At 36.4% G+C, this 24596-nt stretch overlaps 1 protein-coding gene across 1 annotated transcript in view; it reads right to left on the reverse strand.

Annotated features, from left to right (window-relative positions):
• Window positions 1-24596, reverse strand: part of CUBN (cubilin) — a 413126-nt gene that overhangs the window by 124830 nt on the left and 263700 nt on the right. Inside the window, exons 40-44 of the mRNA XM_007936404.2 lie at window positions 20855-21052; window positions 14005-14151; window positions 11310-11500; window positions 10966-11149; window positions 5409-5583 (exon numbers count right to left, since the gene is read on the reverse strand). Of these exons, the coding sequence (XP_007934595.1) occupies window positions 5409-5583; window positions 10966-11149; window positions 11310-11500; window positions 14005-14151; window positions 20855-21052 (895 nt within the window). The remainder of the gene's footprint in view (window positions 1-5408; window positions 5584-10965; window positions 11150-11309; window positions 11501-14004; window positions 14152-20854; window positions 21053-24596) is intronic.

Consider the following 24596-nt stretch of genomic DNA (forward strand, 5'->3'; position numbering starts at 1 on the left):
TAGGGAAGTATCCAAAGTAAATAAGCCTACAAGATTGTAAACAGGGAACCAGAGACATCAACTGACAAAGGAGGACAATTACAAACCAAAAAGAAGGAAAAATTGTGTAGTTTCAGAACTTCTAAATGGTAGGGAAGTCAAGACAACTGCAAGATAGAACAGACTGTTGTAAACTTGGGAAGAAAATTATAAGTCACAGGGTTACCTCAAGGAAAAATGGTAAAACTTCACATCAAAATAAAAAAGAGAATCAGCACAAATGTTTAGCAAATACTAAAATAATAACAACAAAGGACGTGATAACACGAGTCATAAACAAAATGAGCTCATCACAGAAAATTGTATGAAACAAAGAAATCAGGAACACCATGAAAAAGCACATAACAAAATAACAGCAAAAAATACATACTTGTTGATAATTACACTGAATGCCAATGGATCAAATATACCACTCAGGAGATGGAAATTTGCAGGCTGGATGAGAGAGGATAACCCATCAATATGCTGTCTACAAGAGACACACCTTAAAGACCAAGAGAAAAATAGACTAAAAATCAAAGGTTGGAAATAGATATATCAAGCAAATGGCAACCATGGAAGAGCAGGAGTGGAATTATTAAGTTTGGATAAAATTGACTTTAAAACAAAAACCACCTAAGAGACATGGAAGGACATTATATAATGATTAAAAGATAACTTGAACAAGAGGACATAACAATAATAAATATCTATGCACCCAATGAAAGAGGCCAAAATACAGAAAACAGACTAACAGAACTGAAATGATGAATAGATGACTCCACAGTCATAGTTGGAGATTTTAATACATCACTTTCAATCAAAGATAGAACAAATGGAAAGAAACTCAACAAAGACACAGAACAAATAAACAATATAATCCACCAACTTGACCTTATAGATATATACAGAGCACTTCACCCAACAACAGCACAATATACAGTCTTCTCCAGTGCACATGGAACATTCTCCAGGATAGACCATATGTTAGGCCACAAAGCAAGCCTCAACAAATTTAAAAACATTGAAATACTGCAAAGCATCTTAGATCACAATGCTATAAAATTGGAAGTCAACAATAGGAAGATGAATGGAAAAAGAGAAAACACATAGAATATGAATAACACCCTCCTTGAAAATTATTGGGTAATAGAAGAAATAAAAAGGAAATTTAAAAAATTCCTTGAATCAAACAAGAATGAAAACACAATATATCAAAATCTTTGGGACACAGCAAAAGCAGTGATCAGAGGCCAGTTTATACCAATGAATGCACACATCCAAGAAGAAGAAATAGCCAAAATCAACACCTTAACCCAGTATCTCCAACAATTAGAAAAAGAACAGGAAGAACAGCCTACAGTCACCAGAAGAAAAGAAATAATAAAGATTCAAGCAGAAATCAATGAAACAGAAAATCAGAAGACAATAGAAAAAATCAACAAGACTAGAAGTTGGTTCTTTGAAAAAATTAATAAAATTGACAAACTACTAGCAAACTTAACAAAGTAAAAGAGGGAGAGAATACAAATAACATAAATAAGAAATGAATTGGGTGACACCACAGCAGCACCAACAGAAATGAAAAGGATATCAGGATACTATGAAGAACTATATTCCAACAAATTCAAAAATCTAGAAGAAATGGACAGATTCTAGAAATATACTACTTATCTAAACTAACAGAGGCTGAGGTGGTATGAAGAAATTGAACAGGTCATAAAAAAATTACCAACAACAAAACACCCTGGCCCAGACAGTTTCACTGATAAATTCTACCGAACGTTGAGAGAACTGACACCAATCCTACTCAAACTATTCCAGAACACAGAAAAGGATGGAATCCTCCCCAATTCATTTTATGAAGCAAGCATAACCTTGATACCGAACCAAGCAAACACATCACTAAAAAGGAAAACTATACATCAATACGCCTCATGAATATTGATGCAAAAATCTTCAACAAAATCCTAGCCAATAGACTCCAATAACATATCACAAAAATAATACATTATGACCAAGTAGGGTTCATACCAGGTATGCAAGGATGATTCAACATTAGAAAAACAATTAACATCATACACCACATAAATAAAACAAAGGAAAAGAACCATGTGATCATATCAATCGATGCAGAAAAGGCATTGGAGAAAATCCAACACCCATTTCTGATAAAAACTCTCAGCAAAATTGGAATAGAAGAGACATTCCTCACCATAATAAAGGGTATGTATGCAAAACCATCAGCCAACATTATTCTCAATGGAGACAGACTGAAACCATTCCCCTTGTGAACAGGAACCAGAAAAAGGATGCCCTCTATTACTACTTCTATTCAAAATCATACTAGAAGTCCTAGCCAGGGCAATAAGGCAAGAAATATAAATTAAAGGGATCCAAATTGATAAGGAAGAAGTCAAAATACCTCTATTTGCTGATGATATGATCCTATGCCTAGAAAACCCAAGAGACTCAGCAAAAAAAACTTATGGAACTAATTGAGCTATTTGGCATAGTGGTGGAATACAAAATCAACATACAAAAATCAGTTGGATTCCTCTATACCAGCAAAAAGATTACTGTAAAGGAAATAAGGAAATCAATACCATTTACAATAGTTATGGAAAAAATTAAATACTTGGGAATAAATCTCACTAGGGACACAAAAGACGTGTACAAAGAAAACTACAAATCACTAGTCTAAGAAATCATAAGAGATCTACATAAATGGAAGAACATACCATGCTCATAGATGGGAAGACTGAATGTTGTGAAAATGTCAATACTACCCAAAAAAAATCTACAATGCAATCCCAATCCAGATCCCATCAGCATTCTTTACGGATATGGAAAAACCAATCACTAATTTTATATGGAAACAAAAGAGACCTCGAATAAGCAAAGCATTATTGAAGTAGAACAAAATAGGAGTTCTCATACTCCCAGATCTCAAAACCTACTACACAGCCACAGTAGTCAAAACAGCCTGGTATTGGTACAATGACAGACACATAGACCAATGGAATAGAATTGAAAACCCAGAAATAGATCCATTGACCTATGGTCAGCTGATCTTTGACAAAGGGTCAAAATCCATTAAATGGGCAAGAGGTGGTCGGTCTCTTTAACAAATGGTGCTGGCAAAATCGGATATCCATGTGCAGAAAAATGAAACAAGATTTGTACCTCATACTACACAAAAAAACTAACTCCAGATGGATCAAAGACTTAAATGTGAAACCTAAAACTATACAGTTCCTCAAGGAAAAAGTAGGGGCAAATTTAGGCCCTCATTTATGGCATAAATAGACTGTCAAACATAACCCAAAATGCACAAACAGCTGAAGATAAACTAGATAAATGGGACCTCCTAAAAATTAAATTTTTATGTGCTTCAAAAGACTTCTCCAAAAGAGTCAAAAGAGAAGCTACCACTTGAGAAAAAAATATTTATCAACGATATATCTGAGGAAGCACTCATCTCTAAAGTTTACAGAAAACTCCAACACCTCAACAATAAAAATGTTAACAATCCAATTAAAAAACGGGCAGAAGACAAAATAGACACTTCACCAAAGAGGATATTCAGGCTGCCAGCAAATACATGAAGAAATGCTCATGATCATTAGCCATCAGAGAGCTGCAAATCCAAACAACTATGAGATACCATCTCACCCCAGCACCAATGGCAAAGTTTAAGACAGAAAATAACAAATGCTGGCGAGGATGTGGAGAGATTGGTACTCTCATATACTGCTGGTGGGACTGTCAAATGGTACAACCACTGTGGAAAGTAGTATGGTGATTCCTTAAAAAGTTGGAATTAGAAATACCATTTGACCCAGTCATTTCATTACTAGGTATATATCCTAAAAAAGTGAAAGCCAGGACAAGAACATATATACACATACCCATGTTCACTGCAGCACTATTTACCATAGCAAAAAGATGGAAACAACCTAGGTGCCCATCAAAAGTAAAATGGATAACCAAACTTGGTACATACACACGATGGAATACTGTGCAACACTAAAGAATAATGTAGAATCTGCAAAACACCACATAACATGGAGGACATTATGCTACGTGAAGTAAGTCAATCACAGAAGGACATATAGTATTAGTTCATTATTGTAAAAAGTCAAGGAAAGGTTTATATATGTTGGTTACTGGGCATGGAGGGGAGGAAACACTGCAAAAAAATGGATCAACCCATGTCACTTAACTTTTATATATTTCACTGTACATAAATTATATTTCAATAATAAAAGTCATCCTCAATTTATGTCCTAGGAATTTAAAAATAAAAAAAGGAGCTGTAAGTATTTTGTTTCACATGATGATTTGATATATCCCATGACACAGATGAACTCTTGGCAGTTCTACACCCAGGTTAATGGACAGTCTCAGCTGGAATTATCTGGGTGTTCATAGAAGTGAATGAGTATTTACCCAGTATTTCTGAGCAAGTCAATTAGCTAATTAATACTTAGTGTGTAGAATAGTAACATTATATCAGGCACCCACAAAGATAAGGAAAAACTCTGTATCCAAATTTTGTACTATATATGTATTTATGCAAATGTATATATATATATACTTTTGTTAAGTGAAGAGAAAAACAGAGTTTTTTCAGTCTATGTAATTACGCTTTGTGTTCAACATAATAAGACATACTCTATGGTTCATAATTCTTTAAGAATTATTACTGAATAAAACCAAAAAAGCCAAACCCATTGGTGCTGAGTTGATTCCAATTCATTAGTGACCCTACAAGAAAAAGTAGAACTGCCCTATAGGGTTTCCAAGACTGTAAATCTTTATGGAAGCAGAATACTACATCTTTTTCCTGTGGAGCAGCTGATGGGTTTGAACCGCCAACCTTTCAGTTAACAGATGAGTGCCACTAGTGCTCTCTTACTAAATAGAGATTGGGAAATTGTATTATATTTGATTTAGTCCTGTTTTTGATGCTAATAACCACTGGTGTCAAATCACACAAATCCCATTTGTTAAAAATAGATATTTTTTTACCATTTATGACATTGAGTTTGAGACTAGGCAAACAAATACTCATCTATGAGAGACACTATACTTTTCTGTGGGAGGAAAATGGATAACATAAATCTTAAGCAGACATCCTCACTGTCTCCTGGAGGATGTATATAGGGTCACCAGGGACAATATCTGTGCATATAATCTGCTCAGCTGATGGGAAAGTGGCTGACAGGCAACATTTTTCAGGCTTACAGCATTTAGCATTGTCCTTTGTTCCCAGATTTCTTAAGCAGTATATACTGGTGAGAGATGAAGGAATAACTTTTTCTGAGAAATGACAGCTAAAATACAGTAACTCTGGGTAAGAGAAAAACTAAATGGAAGTAACCTACTTGGGTGTTACTTCAATACTAAATTGGTTTTCAAATTGCAGCTGTATGCGTTTTCCAGGAGGAGCAGACAGGATCCAAATGCAATCAGCGTGCTGAGGGTAATTGCCAGGGTAGTTGGGAGTGGTCACATACCCAGTAGAATCAGCATCATGGATGTAAATATTGCCCCCACAAGCTGCGAGGAAGCACAGATAAATCAATCTACAATCTGAGGAAGGAAGACACAGTCAACTGACATTATCATTTCTTTAAAGTCAATTTAGCTACATTTTTAATCTCAATTTCCTTTCATCTTGAATTGTTCTTATTTCCTTCTTAAGCAAGTAAGTTCTGAATTTGCTGTTGAAGGAGCCACCAGGTGTTGTTGTTGTTGTTGTTATGTGCCGTCAAGTCAAGTCGGCCCGACTCATAGCGACCCCTCCTTGGGTTTCCAAGGCAGTATCACTACAGAAGTAGGATTTCCCAACCTTCCTTCTGAGGAGTGGCTGGTGGGTTTGAACTGCCAGCCTTCTGGTTAGCACTCAAGTGCTTTAGGCACTATGCTATCACTCTTTAATTTGCCAAATAATATCTCATTGGATATTTCATCTTTCTTAAAGCAATCTACTTCCGTAGTGATACTGCCTCAGAAACCCAAGGAGGGGTCGCTATGACTTGGGTCCGACTTGATGGCACATAACAACAACAACAACAAAGCCAACGAATTAATTATAGTACATAGTACACGCAGAACATCTTTGAAGCATTAACACTTGCTTATACAAACATGCAAGTATCCTAGCAATTATAAATTCTCACTGATTGTTCAGTTCAATAGAATGATGCACAGTCTTGCTCTTTAAATATTTAAAAGACTAAGCAGATTCCTATACTTCCCTAGGCATTTGTTCATTATATTTCTGCAGGATGTAGATGGCATTTGAAGAATAGGAAATGACTGATATGAGAAAATTTACTAGTCATTTTTATGCAAGAAGATATTTCTTTTCTAAAACACTAAAATACTACATAAAAATACTTTCTAACCTGTCCAGTAAGAGCCTCAACAGATACATGATCTGCTAACCTTCGGGACATTTATTTCTGCTCTCATTCAGGCACTTACGGTCACATTCTGAATTTTGTTATTACACAGAATTCCTCCATCTCGGAAACCCTAAATTTCAAATTCCCTTGACTTCCTTCAGGTTCCTTGCCCCTTATTCTTCTTTAGACTTGCCTTGCAAAATCCCAGTACCATGGTGGTTCTCAATTCAACCCATTCATGAAAATTAATGGCACAACAAATATATGTTCTCTACCTTGACAGTGACACGTATTTCTTCCTTATTTTAATATAAACTACAACAACCATGTGAAACTCTACCATACTCCCTAAACCCTTTATTCTCCCCATTTCCTTTTGATTCTCTGCATGCTGCTTTGAGTTCTACTTCAGAAAGAAAACAAATTAGATGAGAACTTCCTTAATTTATTACCCTTTTTGGCCTATCCTTAGTAAATTCATCTACATCTCTACTCTCTTTTGTTTTTTCTCTGGACATTGTTTTCCCGTATTTCTAAATCGGATTCCTATTCTGCTGTACCTCCTCAGGGGCCATGTTCTATTTCCCTTTCTCCTCTTCCTATGTTTTTAATCTCCCCCCCCCTTTCTCTCCTTATCTTTCCCTTTTACATTCCACATGGCCATGTAATTTATACTCATTTTCTCTATTCCTCACCCCCTTTTATTCCTTCCCCTAACCCTTCATCCCTATCAAAGCACCCTTGCCTTGGTCCTCAATCACCAACTGTGATTATAAATCACAGTTTATAATCCAAAGATATTTCTAATCCTTATTTTATATCCACAGAACTTAACAGGGTTGACCACATCTTCCATCTTTATGGTTTCTTTTCTTAGCTTCCTAGACACCAAGCTCTCCTTGTTTTCCTTTTACCTCTCTCATTATTCCCCTTCTAGTCCTCGGGAGCCTCTTTCCAGGGCTTTCCTAACATTTCTGGAGACTTTCAGGAATCTATCTATGGCCTTTCATCTTTTTACCATAAATAATTTTCGATTAATGCCATCCATCTTCATGACTTAAGCAACAACAGTCTGCCAATTATTCCCATATTTATAGAGTTAGCCCAAATTCCTCTTCTGACATCCAGACTCATTTTTCCAATGATGTAATTCAGATATTTCAAATTGAACACACTCAAAACTAATCTTATCATCTGCTCACCATATAGAATTCCATATATGAATTAATGATGGCATCATCTCCCCTGATATTAACACTCCCTTATCCATCTTCCCTACTTTTGTTTTTATATTAGTGTATTTTAGTATATTATTTAGTATATTTTATATTAGTATATTTTACCATATGCCATATCATATTTTACTAACTTACTATTTTAGTTTTGATAATAAAATCAAGTTCCCTGAGAACATAGATTTTCTTTGTTTAATGCTATATCCCTGGCACCTAGTACAGTGCCTGTCACATGGCAGGTTCTCAAAATGTTTACAGAATGAATGGACCCACCTGGTCAGAAATGTGGGGCTCAGCCATGGTTCCTTCTCTCCTCTCCCACATCTAACTGACCTGCAAATTTACTCAATTCCACATTAATAACATCTCTCAATATGTTGTCTCCTTTTCATTCTAACTGCCACTGCCTCATTTCAGAACCTAATTATTATTTCCTGAATTACTCTTTTATCTGCCTCCCTACCTTAATTTTGAACCCCCCAATATTTTCAGTGTTGTAGCCAGATTAATGTTTCTAATGATCATATCACTCCTGTTTTTGATTACAACATTTAAGTGGATCCCCATGTCCTTCAGGTTAATATTCTAACTCCTTGTTATGGAATTACCACTCTCAGTATTGCCACTTCTGCCTGCTTCACTACCATTAAATCATTGACCTTATCTCATACCATTTAGACTTTATATGTTGTCACATCTTTTTGTCACTTATTGATAAATATCTATTCATCTCCTCTGGCAGATTTCTCTGATCCTTTGGGCTGTTGTTGTTGTTATGTGCAGTCAAGTCAGACCTGACTCACAGCAACCCCTCCTTGGGTTTCCAAGGCAGTATCACTATGGAAGTAGATTGCCCAACCTTCCTTCCGAGGAGTGGCTGGTGAGTTTGAACTGCTAGCCTTTTGGTTAGCAGTCAAGTGCCTTAGGCACTATGCTACCAGAGATTCTTTGGGCTAGGCTAGGTATTTCTCTTGATAAGCTCCTCTATTTAACACTTTTTCTACCATGATCTAATAGTTTCTTTGGTTGTCTATTTCCTCCACTGCATTGTGATCTCCTTGATAGAACTTGGCAGTATGCAAAGGATTGCGCTTTGTAAAGGATTGACAATTGATAAGTCAATCAATCAGGGTGAGAATGAAAAGAATCTCATATAGGGACAAAGAAATGTCAGGCAACCATACTAAAGAAAGTGTCTCTGGAGAAAGTTGGTATGAAAAAATAGGTGAGGTGAATGTCAAAAGTTATTCACAAAAAAATAGACACTAAAGGCTGAAAAATGGGAGAGGCACAAATGAAGTTATGATGGAAAGGTAGATGGGGAAGCAGAAGCCTGGCTGTAGTTAAGGAAAACGATTGAATTAGAAAGGTGTTGCTGTTCATTGCCATTGAGCTGGCTCTGACTTATGGCTGCCCAATGTACAACAGAACAAAACATAATCATATTGTTTGATGTGGTCCAATAACAGATTTTGAAATCAAAAGACCTTTGTTTAAGTTTATTATTAAGGGTAGTGAGAAGCTTTAAGAGAGATGGGGAGAAGGGAGTTATCATAACCAAAGTTGCAAGAACACTGGGTCCACAGAGAAACAGAAGAGGCATAGTGTTTGCAAACAGATCCTTAAAGTATCTGGATAACCAGTAAATGCTGACATTAAAAATATAAACTAAGATTGAGTCTATCATGAATAAAGATTAAAACAAATGGAGTTCTATGGGATGGGCCAAAGTCTACTCACTGGACACAAGATTCTGTTACTCTGATCACACTTCAGTAATTGGTGAATTTTTTCTTATTAATGACTCAGCAGCAAAGTTCAGGGTGGAGCTGAGGAGGGATGAGAAACTTATTTACAATAAATAATGGTGCTGGTATTCACAGGGCTGTATTTTTGAAAGCTCTTTCCAAATGCAAGAGTAGTGTGTCCTGGGAAGTGACAGAAGTGTATATTCCCTACAGTCATCGAGCCTTTTCAAGTTATTAGACAATTTTCTGTGTCAGATGGTTGAGACTTTTTTCCTCCTTTTCCAAAATGAAGAAATTATGCTGACATTTTAAATTCTCATATCTTACATAGTTTCATAGTGAAATATATGGTTTCATTTAAGTTAAAATGTACTTTTAACTTAAACAAAAAATATCCCCTGAAATCTTAAGACCAAGCAAAAGTTCAGCTAACTACTAAAAAAAAGTCTAGCTTGTGCATTACGTGATTTTAAGAACCATCTATATGGGATCAAATTAACAAGAGTAACTGAAAAAATCAGATAGGAACCTTAGAGGGCAGTGGATTAATGGAGTAGGAACAACTCAGGAAAGGAGGGTGAGAATGGCCACACAACTTGAAGAATGTAATCAGTGCAACTGAATTGTACATGTAGAGCTGGTTGAACTGGTATATGCTTTGCTGTGTATATTCTCAAAAATAACAAAACAAATTTTTAAAAATGTCCTCTGAGACATCTTCAGGAATCTGGCATTAAGAGCACAGAATCATCCTAAAATCAATATTAATTAGTTATTTTGCAGACAAGCAAAGATTTATTTTTCATACTGCTCTCTACTGATTTGACTCCTTTTTCTTAAAGTTATACTTATTTACTTATTTAACATTATACAAAAATAAATGTCATGAGAATTAAATCATTACAGTATAATTAAATATAATTACAATCAAATGTAATTAAGTAAAGAACATTGCAATAATATATAATTAAATGGGTAATAATAAAATCAGAGGATTATGTGTTCTTAAAAGGAAGCAAACAAATGATTACAAAACAAGGCAATTACCATTCTTACAATGTTTCTGTAATTGAATGTAGCTTACAATCATACATTTTATAATGGAAAGTCCTAAGGAATTTCAGGGATCATTAAGAACTGTTCAGTTCATAATTGTGGAGAATTTAATTTTGATCACTCACTACACATGTGGCCTTGGAAAAGTCTAAGCCTCATTCTTTTTATCTATAAAATGGGACTAACAATATCTTCCTTAAAAAGCAATCATGATGAGCTACTGAAGTATCAAGAATATAGTAGGTGCTTGGTGATAGGTAGCTATTATTCTTACAACATCCTTACTCTTGCTCAGAAAAGAAAACTTGACATACTGTTTGCTCACATCTTTTCAGACAGCCATCCTTTTCTCCGAGTGGCTGTGGGTTCAAATTGCCGACTTTTCATTTAGCAGCTGAACACTTAACCACTGTGCCCTCGGAGCTCCATTTAAATGACAAAAACCAAACAATTGCAGGAAAAGTACAGACTTTAACTCAGTGAAATACTTACCTAACCTCTTTGCTTCATATTTGATCTTAAATCCTTGGCCTCCATTACTATTATCAGTAATAAACTGAACAAACATTTGATTATCTGAGGTGAACATAGTAGATGAAGGACGAGTGCCACAAAAATGACCATTTCCTCCATGGGGTCCCAAAGGTGGAGAATAAATATCAGGTCCATTTTTCAGCTGAAAGACAAATTACTATTGCATAAATTACTTTATATTGTGAGAGATGGAAGGCAGAAGTCCTACCAATTTTTGTCCCAGGAATGAAAAAGATTATCGTTTTATTTTCTGAATGAAGTCTGCAGAGAAAGTAATTAGAAAGGGTAGCAATGAGACCTACCAGCAAATAATCCCCCTGGTTGCAAGAAAAATCTCCATTTGGAATCTGGAATGGCTGTTCAAAATGGGTAGCGATGGTCAGACCACTCTGAACCAGGACATGCCAAGAGCAATTGAGGTTGGGAGGGTAGGTTTCAGGATACATGGGGGATGTAATAACCCCTCTGTCTGCATGCAAATAGCCACCACAACCTTCAGAAGAAGAAACAAGGAGAGGTCATTTTAGTGACATATACACTAGAAATGCATGCTTAATTGTTTTTCTTGAGAATTTTCCAAGCATAGGCAATATAAATGTGGTTTGAAACTAACTAGGACATAGCATAGGAGATTGTTAGTACATCAAGCTTCTATTCACCCCCCTCATTGGATGCCTTAATCTTCTGTTAATCTTCTGTTAAGATCAGAGAGTAAGCAATAGAAACAAATTACTTACTCATGAAGCTTACTTTATAGATGGGGAAGCATGCATTAAACAAATATCTGTGAGATGGTGATAAGTTTTTTGAAGAAAACTCAATGCTTGTGCATGGGGAATAGGGTACTACATTGTTTGGAGAAGTTAGGGAAGGCCGTGCTAGTGTCAGGCAAATATCTGAGCAAAACCTAAATGAAATGAGGGTTCAAGCCATGTGACTTTGTGGGAGAAGTGTACTTGAGGCCAGAAAGCAGTCAGTGCAAAGGCTTGGAGCATTAGAAATGCATCAAGTAGAGTGGACAGACCTGACTGAGAGCTCGGAAAGGTAACAGGGCTGTTAGAAAAATTTCTTCTGCATAAGAAGGGAAGACACTGGAGTAGAATAACATAACCTGACTTAAATATTAAAGGATCATTCTGTCTGCAATGCTTAGCCCTGAAGGGGAAGAGAATAAACAAACAAACAAACAAACAGAAGCAGGATGTCCAATAAGGGAGGGATTGCCTAAATAAAAGGAGAGATGACAGATATCTGGACTAGCATGGTAGCAGGAGAAGTGTTGATGGTTAGGATAGTTGGTGTGAGAAAAAGAGAAAAATCAAGGATTACACCAAGTTTTTTTTTTTTTTTTGCTTAAGTAATTAGAAGAATATACTTTACAGTATGATTGTGAAAAGTATGGAATGAACAGCTTTGTGAGGGAAGGTAGAAAAGAGTAGAATTAAGAGATGTGTTTTTCATATAGTTATGTCTTATGTTTTAGATGTGGAGCTGTCAAATATATATATATATATATATATATATACACACACACACACACACACACACACACATATATATGTATATGTATATATATAGGAGCTCTGGTAGCACAGTGCCTAAGGCACTTGACTGCTCACCAGAAGGCTGGCGGTTCAAACCCACCAGCCACTCCTCGGAGGGAAGGTTGGGCAATCCTACTTCTATAGTGATGATACTGCCTTGGAAACCCAAGGAGGGGTCGCTATGAGATGGGGCTGACTCGACGGCAAACAACAACAACATGTATGTGTGTGTGTATATATGTATAGATATATATCTATACATACATACACACACACATACACACACACACTCATATACACTCATAGAATTATATATATAACAGAGTTCAATGGGTGATGTAAACGGTTAACACATTCAGCTGCTAACCAAGAGATTAGAGGTTTGAGTATATCCAGAGGTGCCTTGGAAGAAAGGCCCGGCAGTCTGCTTCCAAAATATCAGCCACTGGCACATGGGGTCTCCATTAGCCAAGTCAACTTGAGTGCAACTGGTGCTAGCGGTGGTTACATATAATGAAATGTCAAGTATGTATATATGTACAAATATACATAATGAGAAACATTGAGAAATTGGGAACTGAAGGAAGGAAGTAGATGGAGAAAGTACTAATTTGCCAGTTGTCAGGGACTCAACTAGTTAAACCACAGAGGAAAAATGTTTTTAAGTCTGTTAAATTTAAAGCCCATTCTTTTAAACTTCAATGCAGTCTTCCTTCCTGTAAGAGGAGAACAATTTATCAACTGCCCTCTACTTTACAAGAGAAATGTATGATAGTGGAGGAAATATTAGATTAGTTTTTAATGTCTAGATTGAGAACTTACTTTAAAATTTTTCAGTTAAACCCCTGAGCATTTTTAGATATTTCATGGGCTACTTCTTTAATGTTCATCAATTTGGAATGCAAAGTTATTATTGGACTTCACATTTGGTTTTGAAAATCCTGATCATATTCAATATTCTATTTCATATACTGAGCAGATTCTCTGACTCATAAGTTCATATTTCAAAAGCAACAAATCCTTCCTGTCAACACTCAAATGGATGGTTTTAACCAATGGATTTATGAAGATTTCTTCTAAATTATTTTGACTGATTGTTCCTTAGAAAGAAGATAACTCTAGCTTCAGTTCCTTTGATGTGTGATGGATCTGTGCTATCTTCTAGTTTCAGCCTTCAGAGAGGTGGAAACTTTATTTTTTTAATAGCTTTTACTCCTGTGCCTACCCAAAACACACCATCTTAGGAGAGAAGATGTTCCCCACCACCCCAAGACCCTTTTGCACAACTTGGCCAGAATTTTTTGGATCTGGATTCAGGACTCAGCACCTGACATAGCATAGTAATCCAGAGACTTGTCTGTCCTCTGACTGATGACTTGTGTTCTGCAATGGAAAGATGACCAGAGTACATGAGCGACCAAGAAAGAGAAAAAAAAAACTTTGAAAATATTACCCTTGTGGAAGGATGCGTTGAAGCCTGCCCCAGTTACACTGAAGTCCGAGGTGAATCGGATCAGCATGTACTCGCCAGTGGACCGGATGGGCCCAGGGATTTCTCTTCCACACAGAACTGCTAGTTCCTGGGCCAGGTTACTGTCTCCTATGACCAAAGGAAAAAAAAAACATCAGCACAAAAGTACAATGTCTTTTGTGTGATCTACTCCATACCATCATTTACAGCCCAGCCAACTGGCTTACATATTTTCACAGAGCACCATAATTCCTAGGAGACAATGAGATTCTCAGAAAGATGGAACCCCCAGGGGTTCCATCATTCTGTCTCCAGCTTGTAATGGTGCCGCTTGCTTCTTTCTTTACTCTTTTTAATAAAGACTTCTTTGACAGTTCCCACTATTTTTCTAAAAACTGGCTGCCAATTCTTCCTGGTACTAAAACTCAAAATCAGAGTACATGGGATTAGGAAGTGATCAAGGACCAGTGTTTTTGTGAGTGTTGAGGAGAGCCTTTGCCTTAAAGTACTCTGATTGCTGAAGGTCAAGTATCTAAAATAGAAAAACAAGTTGCTTCTTCAACCACAGGTCCTTCATTAACATTATGAGTCATTCACTACGAGGTGTGAAACTCTTATATGACCCTATCTTCAGCTCCAGGGTTTTTTGTTTTGTTTTTTGGTATTTTATTTTGCTTGTTTTGTTGTTAAAAGAGCATGCCCATTTCCACATGTTGATGCGCCCACATATGTAGAGAATGAGAAAAACCACTGGAGACCAGCTCAGCAGGTGTGCCTCCCTTGGAGGGAAGCAAAGGACTGCTGGGTCACTGCATGCCTCCCTTTCCTTTGGCTTATTTTGGATTAAATTTACATCAAGCCAACTGTTCCAGCCCAAACCAGAATGGAGCAAAGGGAATTAAAGCAGACTTGGATTCTTTGGCTGGGAAAGTGCAGGGGAGGTTTTTTTTTCCCTCTAAGGCAGAGAATTAATAAATATTAAATCTACAAAAAATAAAAATTGAAGGTGAGGAAATTTGACCTTTTACAAAAGGAGTAAAATGAATCCTTTTAAACATAGACCACTATTTATAACTCACCAATTATTAACTACTTTAGAAAACAAATTATTTTCTATTTCTGTGAGTATAAATGTAATGGCATAGACAAGATGCTTAAAATAACCTCTAGAAACTTTTGTATTTTTTTACAATCAAGTTTATCTAACTGGCAATTTTTTTGTGATATATATAAAATTTATTATTATAGATTGAACTGTTTCCCTAAAAAATATATGCTGTAAAATATAGCTTCTATGCCTGTGATTACAATCCCATTTGGGAATGAGTTGTCTTTACTATATTAATAGGGGATTTTTGTTTGCTTTGTTGTTAAAAGTCGAGTCCATCTCTTTTGAGATATAAAAGAGATTAAACAAGAAAGAAAATGAGCCGGTAGAAGTGGGAGAAGAGAGCTGCTAAACCACATGAAGATTGCCCTGGAGTAGAAGTTCAGAATAGATAAGGACCTTCCCTAAGAGGGAACAAAGGGAAAAACCTTCCCTTAGAACTCCAAAACCAAAAAACAAAACTCACTGCCATCGAGTCAATTTGACTCATAGCGACCCCTCCTTGAGTTTCTGAGGTGGTATCTCCGTGGAAGTAGATTGCCCAGTCTTCCTTCCAGGGAGTGGCTGGTGGGTTTGAACTGCCAACTTTCTGGTTAGCAGTCAAATGCCTTAGAGACTATACCACCAGAGCTCTTCCCTTAGAACTAGCACCCTAAATTTGGACTTCTAGCCTCCTAAACTGTGAGAAAATAAATTTCTGTTTGTTAAAGCCACCCACTTGTGGTATTTCTGTTGTAGTAGCACTAGAGAACCAAGACATTTATCTAACTCCTTTTGTAATTATTATTTATACTACATTGTTTTGTTACATATTTCACTCCATATTGTTTTTATCAATTTACTTTCTAAGTATTTAACTTATTTCCTAATTCTCTAATTTTAAAGTTTATTATATTTTGTGGGAGCTCTGGTGGCATAGTGCCTAAGGCATTTGACTGCTAACCAGAAGGCTGGTGGTTCAAACCCACCAGCCACTCCTTGGAATGAAAAACTGGGCAATCTACTTCTGTAGAGATATGGCATCAGAAACCCAAGGAGGGGTTGCTATGAGTCACATTCGCTCGATGGCAGTGAGTTTGGTTTTTGGTGTTTTTTATTTTATGTTGTAAAGTTATTTATTCTATAAGTGAGTATTTTATCTCAGTGAAACTGGATAGGGCTTATTGATTTTGATTTATCTTCTAAACTTCACCCCAGACTATCTGACTAAACAATAATAACCATATCTCAGAATAATTATTTACTTATTGATTAACTAACTGATTAATTAGTAGATTACCCAGTAACCCCAAGATGGTTGGCTCTCCCTATCTCTACATTAAACACAAGGGTACTTCTACAAGCTTCTAGAATTTCAAATATAGATTGAAGTAGATATGAATTTGATCTTGAAATTGAAGAGCAAGTCAAACTGTAAAGGGCTAAGATTAGAAGGTAACTTATTGATTATCTCTCTAATCAAAGTTTATCTCTGAGATGTGGTAACTGAGGCCCCAAAATTATTAGTAGCTAATAGTTATCGAGCATATATTGTGTGTCAGATACTACTCTGAACTCTGGAAGATTAACTCCAGATACTCCCAAATGCTACTGGTAAATTACTTGTGTTGTTATGTGCCATCAAGTCGGACCTGACTCATAGCGACCCCTCCTTGGGTTTCCGAGGCAGTATCACTACAGAAGTAGATTGCCTTATCTTCTTTCCGAGGAGTGACTGGTGGTTTGAACCGCCAGCCTTCTGGTTAGCAGTCAAGTGGTACATTACTCATCTAAGATCAAAAAAGAGTAAATTTCAGATTCCAAACCAAAAACCAAACTCACTGCCATTGAGTTGATTCTGACTCATAGGGCCCCCCTTTGGGTTTCCAGGGTGATAAATCTTTACAGAAGTAGATTGCCCAGTCTTCCTTCTGTGGAGTTGCTGGTAGGTCTGAACCACTGACCTTCTGGTTAGCAGTCAAATGCCTTAGGCACTATATCACTAGAGCTCCAATCCAGTGTCATCTAGTCGATTCCAACTTACAGCAACCCTATAGGATAGTTTAGGGCTAGATAAAAGGATTATTGATTTTCAAACCACTTTTTTCCTTTCTTTCTTTTTAAAACTTTTTTTGGCTCAATATAGTTACATGAAATTTCAGTTTGGTATGATCTGTGATAAGACAAAATTATTGGTGCCTGGCCAGGAACAAACTGATTCAAGTTTGAATCATGACAACTCTGCAAAATGAATAAGCAGATGAGAGAATGACTCAACTCTCCCAGGAAAAACCCAGGGTCCTCCCTGTCTGAGGTGATCCAGAAATGTTCACAGCCATCTGAGCACCAAGGGCCACAGGTCTGTGATGATTGGACAATTGTACAAGTGGCCTATAAGTATCATTGCTTATGGCCAATTGCTTTAGATATTGGCTTCCGAATGTCACATACCCCTGCTACCCAGAAGCAAAAATCTATTTGGACAGAAAATAATTTAAGCGGGACTTAAAATTTAATTCTAAGAGTATATTAATGCTGTGAAAATGAACAAAATACTCAGCAACTGGCAAATGTAGGCACTATTTGTTAAGTAAATAAACAAGGAAGAAATTAATCCATTGGGGGTTTATGTACATTGTTAGTGAATAAATAGGAATGTATATGAATAGGAAGGAGCTCTGGTAGCATAGTGCCTAAGGCACTTGACTGCTAACCAGAAGGCTGGAGGTTCAAACCCACCAGCCACTCCTCGGAAGGAAGGTTGGGCAATCCTACTTCTGTAGTGATACTGCCTCGGAAACCCAAGGAGGGGTTGCTATGAGTCGGGGCTGACTCCACGGCAAGTAACAACAACAACACTGAATAGGACACACAACCAATTTTAAATAATTTCATTATTTCAAATAATTGACATATACCTCAATTTGCTGAGTCCTTATTCATATTTATGTCTGAGCAAGGACATTTTTATTAAAAAAATAAACCAAAAGCAAACTCACTGCCATCTAGTTGATTTCGACTCATAGCGATCCCTCCTTGGATTTCTGAGGCAATATCTCTATGGAAGTAGATTGCCCAATCTTCCTTCCAAGGAGTGGCTGATGGGTTTGAACTGCTAGCCTTCTGGTTAGCAGTCAAATGCCTTAGGCACTTCACCACCAGAGCTCCCATTAAAAAAATAGGATATAATAAACCTTTCCTTGGAAATGTTTCTAAGTAAACTGAAATCTAACTACACCCATTCCTTACTTATTGACATGAATAGGTTCCAAAGATGAGGTCATTATGGGAAAACTGGGATTATGCAAAGATGGAAGGTGACCACATCAAATTGCAAAATAAAGGATGGCTAAATTATTATATAACTGCCAAATTACATCATTACATAACTGCCAAATTACATCATTACATAACTGCCAAATTACATCATTACATAACTGCCAAACCACTGAGAATCATGGTCCCGTCAAGTTGGCAAATAACTTTAACCATCGTCACAATGTTACTCTTGTCTTGTACCTGGTTGTTTTTTATTGCCAGGCATACATCAATAATCCATAAAATAGTCAGACAGTAGATTTTTGTACTGATTACTTTTCTTGATCTTCACAACAACCCTATGAGGTAGCACTTGCTTTCTTTTACAGACAAAACAAGCTTGGAGCCTTTTAGTGACTCGTGTAAGGTCACACAGAAAAAGAAAAGGCCTGCTCCCTGGATTATAGATTTCCCAAAAAAGTTATTGATGGAACAGAAAGTAACTTATAGAATTTACTTTTAAAAAGCTATTACTGAGTTCTCAACATTCAGAATAAGTATACAAGAACCCACATTTTATTACATGAAAAATTTTATTTTTTTTTTATCTATGAGAATGCCTTGATCTGAGGAAAGACAATAGTTCCTCTGGGCAATGTGTTGAGAATTAATCATTGTAGGAAAACTGGGAGAAGTTATGATTTATCATCTCATTTTGTTTTCTTTTGTCTTTGTGATTTCAGTCTTAGTGTCCAAACTTTTCAAAAGGGAAATAAAGTGCCACTTGCACTTGATTTTTCTCATTGAATTTAGTGGGGCCCAGGAGATGAGGGACTCAGAGGTCATCTTGTAGACAAGAGGTTGCCAAAAGCAAACATATGTTCTATTTGGCCTACAAATGCCATGAAGCATTTTTAATGAATTTTCAATATTTAATGACTGGGAAATTGATAGAATGCTCTGGATTTCTAGCATCCTTTGGAAAATAGTAAGATACATAACACTGAGCCTGAAATTCTAGCAGCTGCCTTTCTTACTCTATTCTCCAGTTTATCATTTCAATTGTTCTGTTACTGTTGCTTAAGTAGGCATTTGACTTGAACACCTATAAATTGCAATGGTTCTCCAACTTCAGAGAACATCAGAATCATCTAGAGGCTAGAATGAGGGTGAGGGGAGGCGGTGCCAAAAACTTTAAAAATTGTGTTAAGTGATATTTCAATGCAACATTTAAAGTTTTGGGAGTTAATTTAAAATGAAAAGAAAACGAAAATTTTTAAATGAAAACAAGATCTGATCCTGAATTTGTATGACCCTTTCTGCCACACCTTTCCTAATCCTGGCCCTGGTTGGAGGGCTTTTTAAATTGAGAAGAGTTGTTAATACACTCAGAATTTCCAATTTCATAGGTCAGGAGCAAAGCTGAGAATCTGCATTTCTAAAAGGTTCCCAGGTGATAGTGATGTGCTAGGCTAGGGACCACACTTCAGAAAGCATCAATGTGAAACTATGGTCTCCCTACCACCTTCCTTCCTTCCAGTCCATAAATGGTGAAGCATAGCTCCATACATGTTGCCTATTAGCATTATTCATATCCTTTCCACACTGCATACCACCACCTCAAATGTGTGTGGAGAAAAAGAAGCAGAAAAATTACCCTTTAATTTTACCCATTAGTTGTATATTGAATTATGTTCCCCAAAAATATGTGTTGAAATCCTAAATTCTATGCCTTTGTTAATAATCCCATTTGGGAATGAATAGTCTTTTTTATGTTAATGAGGCATGATTAGGGTAGGATATATCTTGAATCAATCTCTTTTGAGATATAAAAGAGATTAAATAAACCAGTGGAGCACAGATATGGGATACAATAGATGCCAAGCCACATGGAAATCTCCCAAGAACTAGGGAGCAGAAGTTAAAGAGACAAGGACCTTCTTCCAGAGCAGACAGAGACCACCTAGAGCCAGCATCCTGAATTTGGACTTCCAGCCTCCAAGACTGTGAGAAAATAAATTTGTTTGTTAAAGCCACCCATCTTCAGTATTTCTGTTATAGCAGCACTAGATAACAAAGACACCATTCTACCCAGAGATTCAGTGAACAAAGAGAGATGAATACATTATAAACATTTGCACACTTAGATCTAAGATACAAGAGTGTTTTAGCCCCACACCTTCTCCACCACCTGGAAACTCAGATTATTATGTCTTAATTGAGGCACAGATAATGTTTCCTCTGAGGAACAGAGTGTTATCGCTGACATACAATGTATATATTTTTGTTACAGGTAATTTAGTTCTTTCCTAACATGTTTCAGAAATTGAAGTTAATTTTGGTATTCAGTGCTTTCCTTGGCCATAATATCTGTGAAATTCCATTACAAATGGATGGAGGCTACAAACCTATACGATTAAGATGGAATACAACTAAATGTGTGTCAGGGTTGAGATGCAGTCCTTTCTTTTTTTGTGTGTTTCTTACCATCTCTTATTACGAGTTTATCATAGTTGCATGTCTGATGAGACTCAATGTCCATAGAAAGGATGTTGAGTTCCACAGTTGAATCAGGAGCCTGGATAAGCCATGAACAGTCTGCCTGATTATTGTAGCTTTCAGGCCAGCCTGGCGAGAAAAGAAAGACTGGCACATCTCCTGTCCTCAGATACCCACCACAAGCACCTGTAGAACGAAAAGCAACACCTCTGAAATACCTCTGTTGAAAAGAAACCACAAGTTCTGTGCTTTAAAGTGTCAGCTCTATTGTGAAATGAAACAACTGTGTGCAAGAGAAACACATTGCACTCTAGCTTTCCACCATGATTTTGCCACATACCTCATTTATCATTAAGTGTCTATTATTTGTTAAGCATAAAGTAAGTTCATGACTCCAACCCACTTATATTAATAGGGAAGAGCTACATTCATAGTTCCCATATAATTTAATCTTTATCTTTTTAGCATAGTTCCTAGCATATGTATCTAGGCAATTTTCAATAAAATTTCAATTTGGTAAACTAAAACATTTTAAAAATGACATGAGCTTTTTATCACTATAATTTTTTTAAAAAAATCAATTATGGTTTTCTTTTGTTTTTACTATCAGTTCTATTGAGATATAATTTATATACTGTAAAATCTACCCTTTTAAAGTGTACAATTCTGCGGCTTTTAGTAATTTCACAATGTTGTTTAACCATCACCACTATCTAATTCTAGAACATTTTCCTCATCCCAAAAAGTAACCCTGTATCCAATAAGCAGTCACTACCCATTCTCCCCTCCACCACCTATCCCCCACCCCCTCACCACAAATCTGTATTCCGTCTGTATGGCTATACCTATACTGGACATCGCACATGAACAGGTTCATACAATATGTGGCCTTTTGTGACTGGCTACTTTCAGTTAACATAACTTTTTCAACATTCATCCATGTTCTAGCATGTATCAGTACTTCGTTATTTTTAAAGCTAAATAATACTCCATTTTATGACATATCAAATTTAGTTTTTCCATTCATCAGTTGGTGAACATTTGGGTTGTTTCTTCTTTTTGGCTATTAAGAATAATGTTTCTATGAATATTCATATTTTTGTGTGGACATATGTTCTATTGAGTATATAATTAGGTAGGGGGAGGATTGCTAAGTCATATGATAATTCTATGTTTAACCTTTTGAGAAATGAACAGACTGTTTTCCAAAGAGAATGGGCACTTTACATTCCTACAAGCAATACATGAGAGCTCAAATTTCTCCACATCCACGCCAACACCTGTTACTGCCATCTTTTCTAATTCACCTATATAGTTGGTAAAGGAGCTCTGGTCAGATAATGAGTAAGGCATTTGGCTGCTAATCAGTAAGTTGGTGGTTCAAACCCACCAACCACTCCATAGGAGGAAGATGGGGAATCCACTTCCATAAAGATTTACAGCCATGGAAACCCAAGGAGGGGTTGCTATGAGTTAAATCTAAGTTGACAGCAGTGAGTTTGGTTTTTTTGTTTTTATGAGTCAGAACTGACTTGATGGTCATGGATTTTTTTTTTTAACTTTTAATTTTGTTTTTTTTATCCTAGTGGTTGTGAAGTGATGTCAAGAATATTTTCAGGTACTTACCGGTTTTTTTTTTTTTTGGCCATTTACATACCTTCTTTTGAGATATTGTTTATTTAAATCCTTTGCCCATTTTTAAATTGGATTATTTGTCCTTTTATTGTTCAGGTGTAAAACTTCTGTATGCATTCTGAATACAAATGCCTTTTCAGATACATTATTTGCAAACATTTTCTCCTATTTTGGGACTTGTCTTTTTACTTTCCTGATGGTGTCATTTGAAGCACAAAAGTTTTTAGTTTTGATGAAGTCCAATTTAGTTTTTCTTTCTGTTGCCTGTTATTTTTAGTTGTATATAAGAAACTACTGCATAACACATGATTATGAAGATTTACACCTATGTTTTCTGGTAAAAGTTTTATAGTTTTAGTTTTGAAGTTGAAGCTTATGATCTATTTTGCATTAATTTTTGTGTATGGTATAAGGAAAAGGTCCAACTTTATTTTGGGGGCTATCCAGTTTGGCCTAGCACCATTTGTTGAAAAGACTATTCTTTCCCCCATACAATTATCTTGGTACCTTCGTCAAAAATCGATTGATTATAAATATGAGGGTTTATTTCTAGACCTTAAATTTGTTTCTGTTGATCTGCCCATCCTTATGCCAGTACCATTTTCTCTTGATTATTGTAGCTTTGTAGTTCTGATATCAGGAAGTGTGAGTCCTTCTATTTTGTTCTTTTTCAGAAGCATGTTGGCTATTCTGGGTTCCTTGCAACTTCACACTAATTTTTGGATCAGCCAGCTCGAATTTTGAGAGAGATTGTGTTGAATTTGTAGATCAACTGGGAAATATAGCCATCTTAACAATGTTAAGTCTTCCTATTCATTAACATAATATATCTTTTCAATTATTTATTAATTTCTCACAATGATATTTTATACTTCCGTATGCACTACAGAAAAATACTCTGATGTTGTTGGCTGAAGTGGTATAAAATGTTTGTTAGGAGTAGCTGGTTTATAGTATCATTCAAGGATCCTATCTTCTTGTTTATCTTCAGTCTACTTGTTCAGCTTATTATTTATTTATTTAAAAAGACTTTCATTGTGATTTTACTGAAAGTTTACAGAGCAAATTGGTTTTCCATTCAATGGTTCATACACATTTTGTTTCCTGACACTGACTGCAATCCTACGATGTAATAGCACTCTTCCCACTTCCTTCCTGTAGTTACCATTTCCCTTTGCCCTTCTTTTCTTTCCTTCCTTCTCCTTAGGAAAATGCTGCCCTTTTGATCTTGTATGGCTTCCTTAAAAAGTTGGAAATAGAAATACCATTTGATCCAGTAATCCTACTGTTGTTGTTATTAGGTGCCACTGAGTCAGCTCCAACTCATAACAACCCTATGTACAACAGAATGAAACACTGCCCAGTCCTGTACCACCCTCACAATCCTTGCTGTGCTTGAGCCCATCATAGCAGTCACTGTGTCAATTCATCTCATTGAAGGTCTTTCCCTTTTGCACTGACCCTCTACTTTACCAACCCTGATATCCTTCCCCTAGGCTAGGACTGGTCCCTACTGACAATATAACCAAAGTACATGAGATCAAGTCTGGCCATTCTTACTTCTAAGGAACATTCTTGCTGCACATCTTCCAAGACAGTTTATTTCTTTTGGCAGTTCATCGTAGTTTTAGTATTCTTTACCAACACCATAATTCAAAGGCATTAACTCTTCTTTGGTCTTGCTTACTCATTGTCCACCTTTTATGAGGTGATTGAAAGTACCACAGCTTGAGTTAGGCGCACCTTAGTCTTCAAAGTGACATCTTTGCTCTTTAACACTTTAAAGAGGTCTTTTGCAGCAGATTTGCCTGGTGCAATATGATGTCTAATTTCTTGACTGCCGTTTCCATGAGTGTTGATTGTGGATCCAAGTAAAATGAAATCCCTGACAACTTCAGTCTTTTCTCCATTTATCATGATGTTGCTTATTGGTCCATTTGTGAGGTTTTTTGTTTTCTTTATGTTGAGGTATAATCCATACTGAAGACTGTAGTCTTTGATCTTCCTCAGTAAGTACTTCAAGTCATCTTCACTTTCAGCAGGCAATGTTGTGTCATCTGCATATAGCAGGTTGTTAATGAGTCTTCCTCCAATC

This window comes from Orycteropus afer, unplaced genomic scaffold (genome assembly GCF_000298275.1).
Source record: "Orycteropus afer afer isolate SDZICR_OR568_19922 unplaced genomic scaffold, OryAfe1.0 scaffold00035, whole genome shotgun sequence".
In the NCBI taxonomy this organism is placed as follows: Eukaryota; Metazoa; Chordata; class Mammalia; order Tubulidentata; family Orycteropodidae; genus Orycteropus; species Orycteropus afer.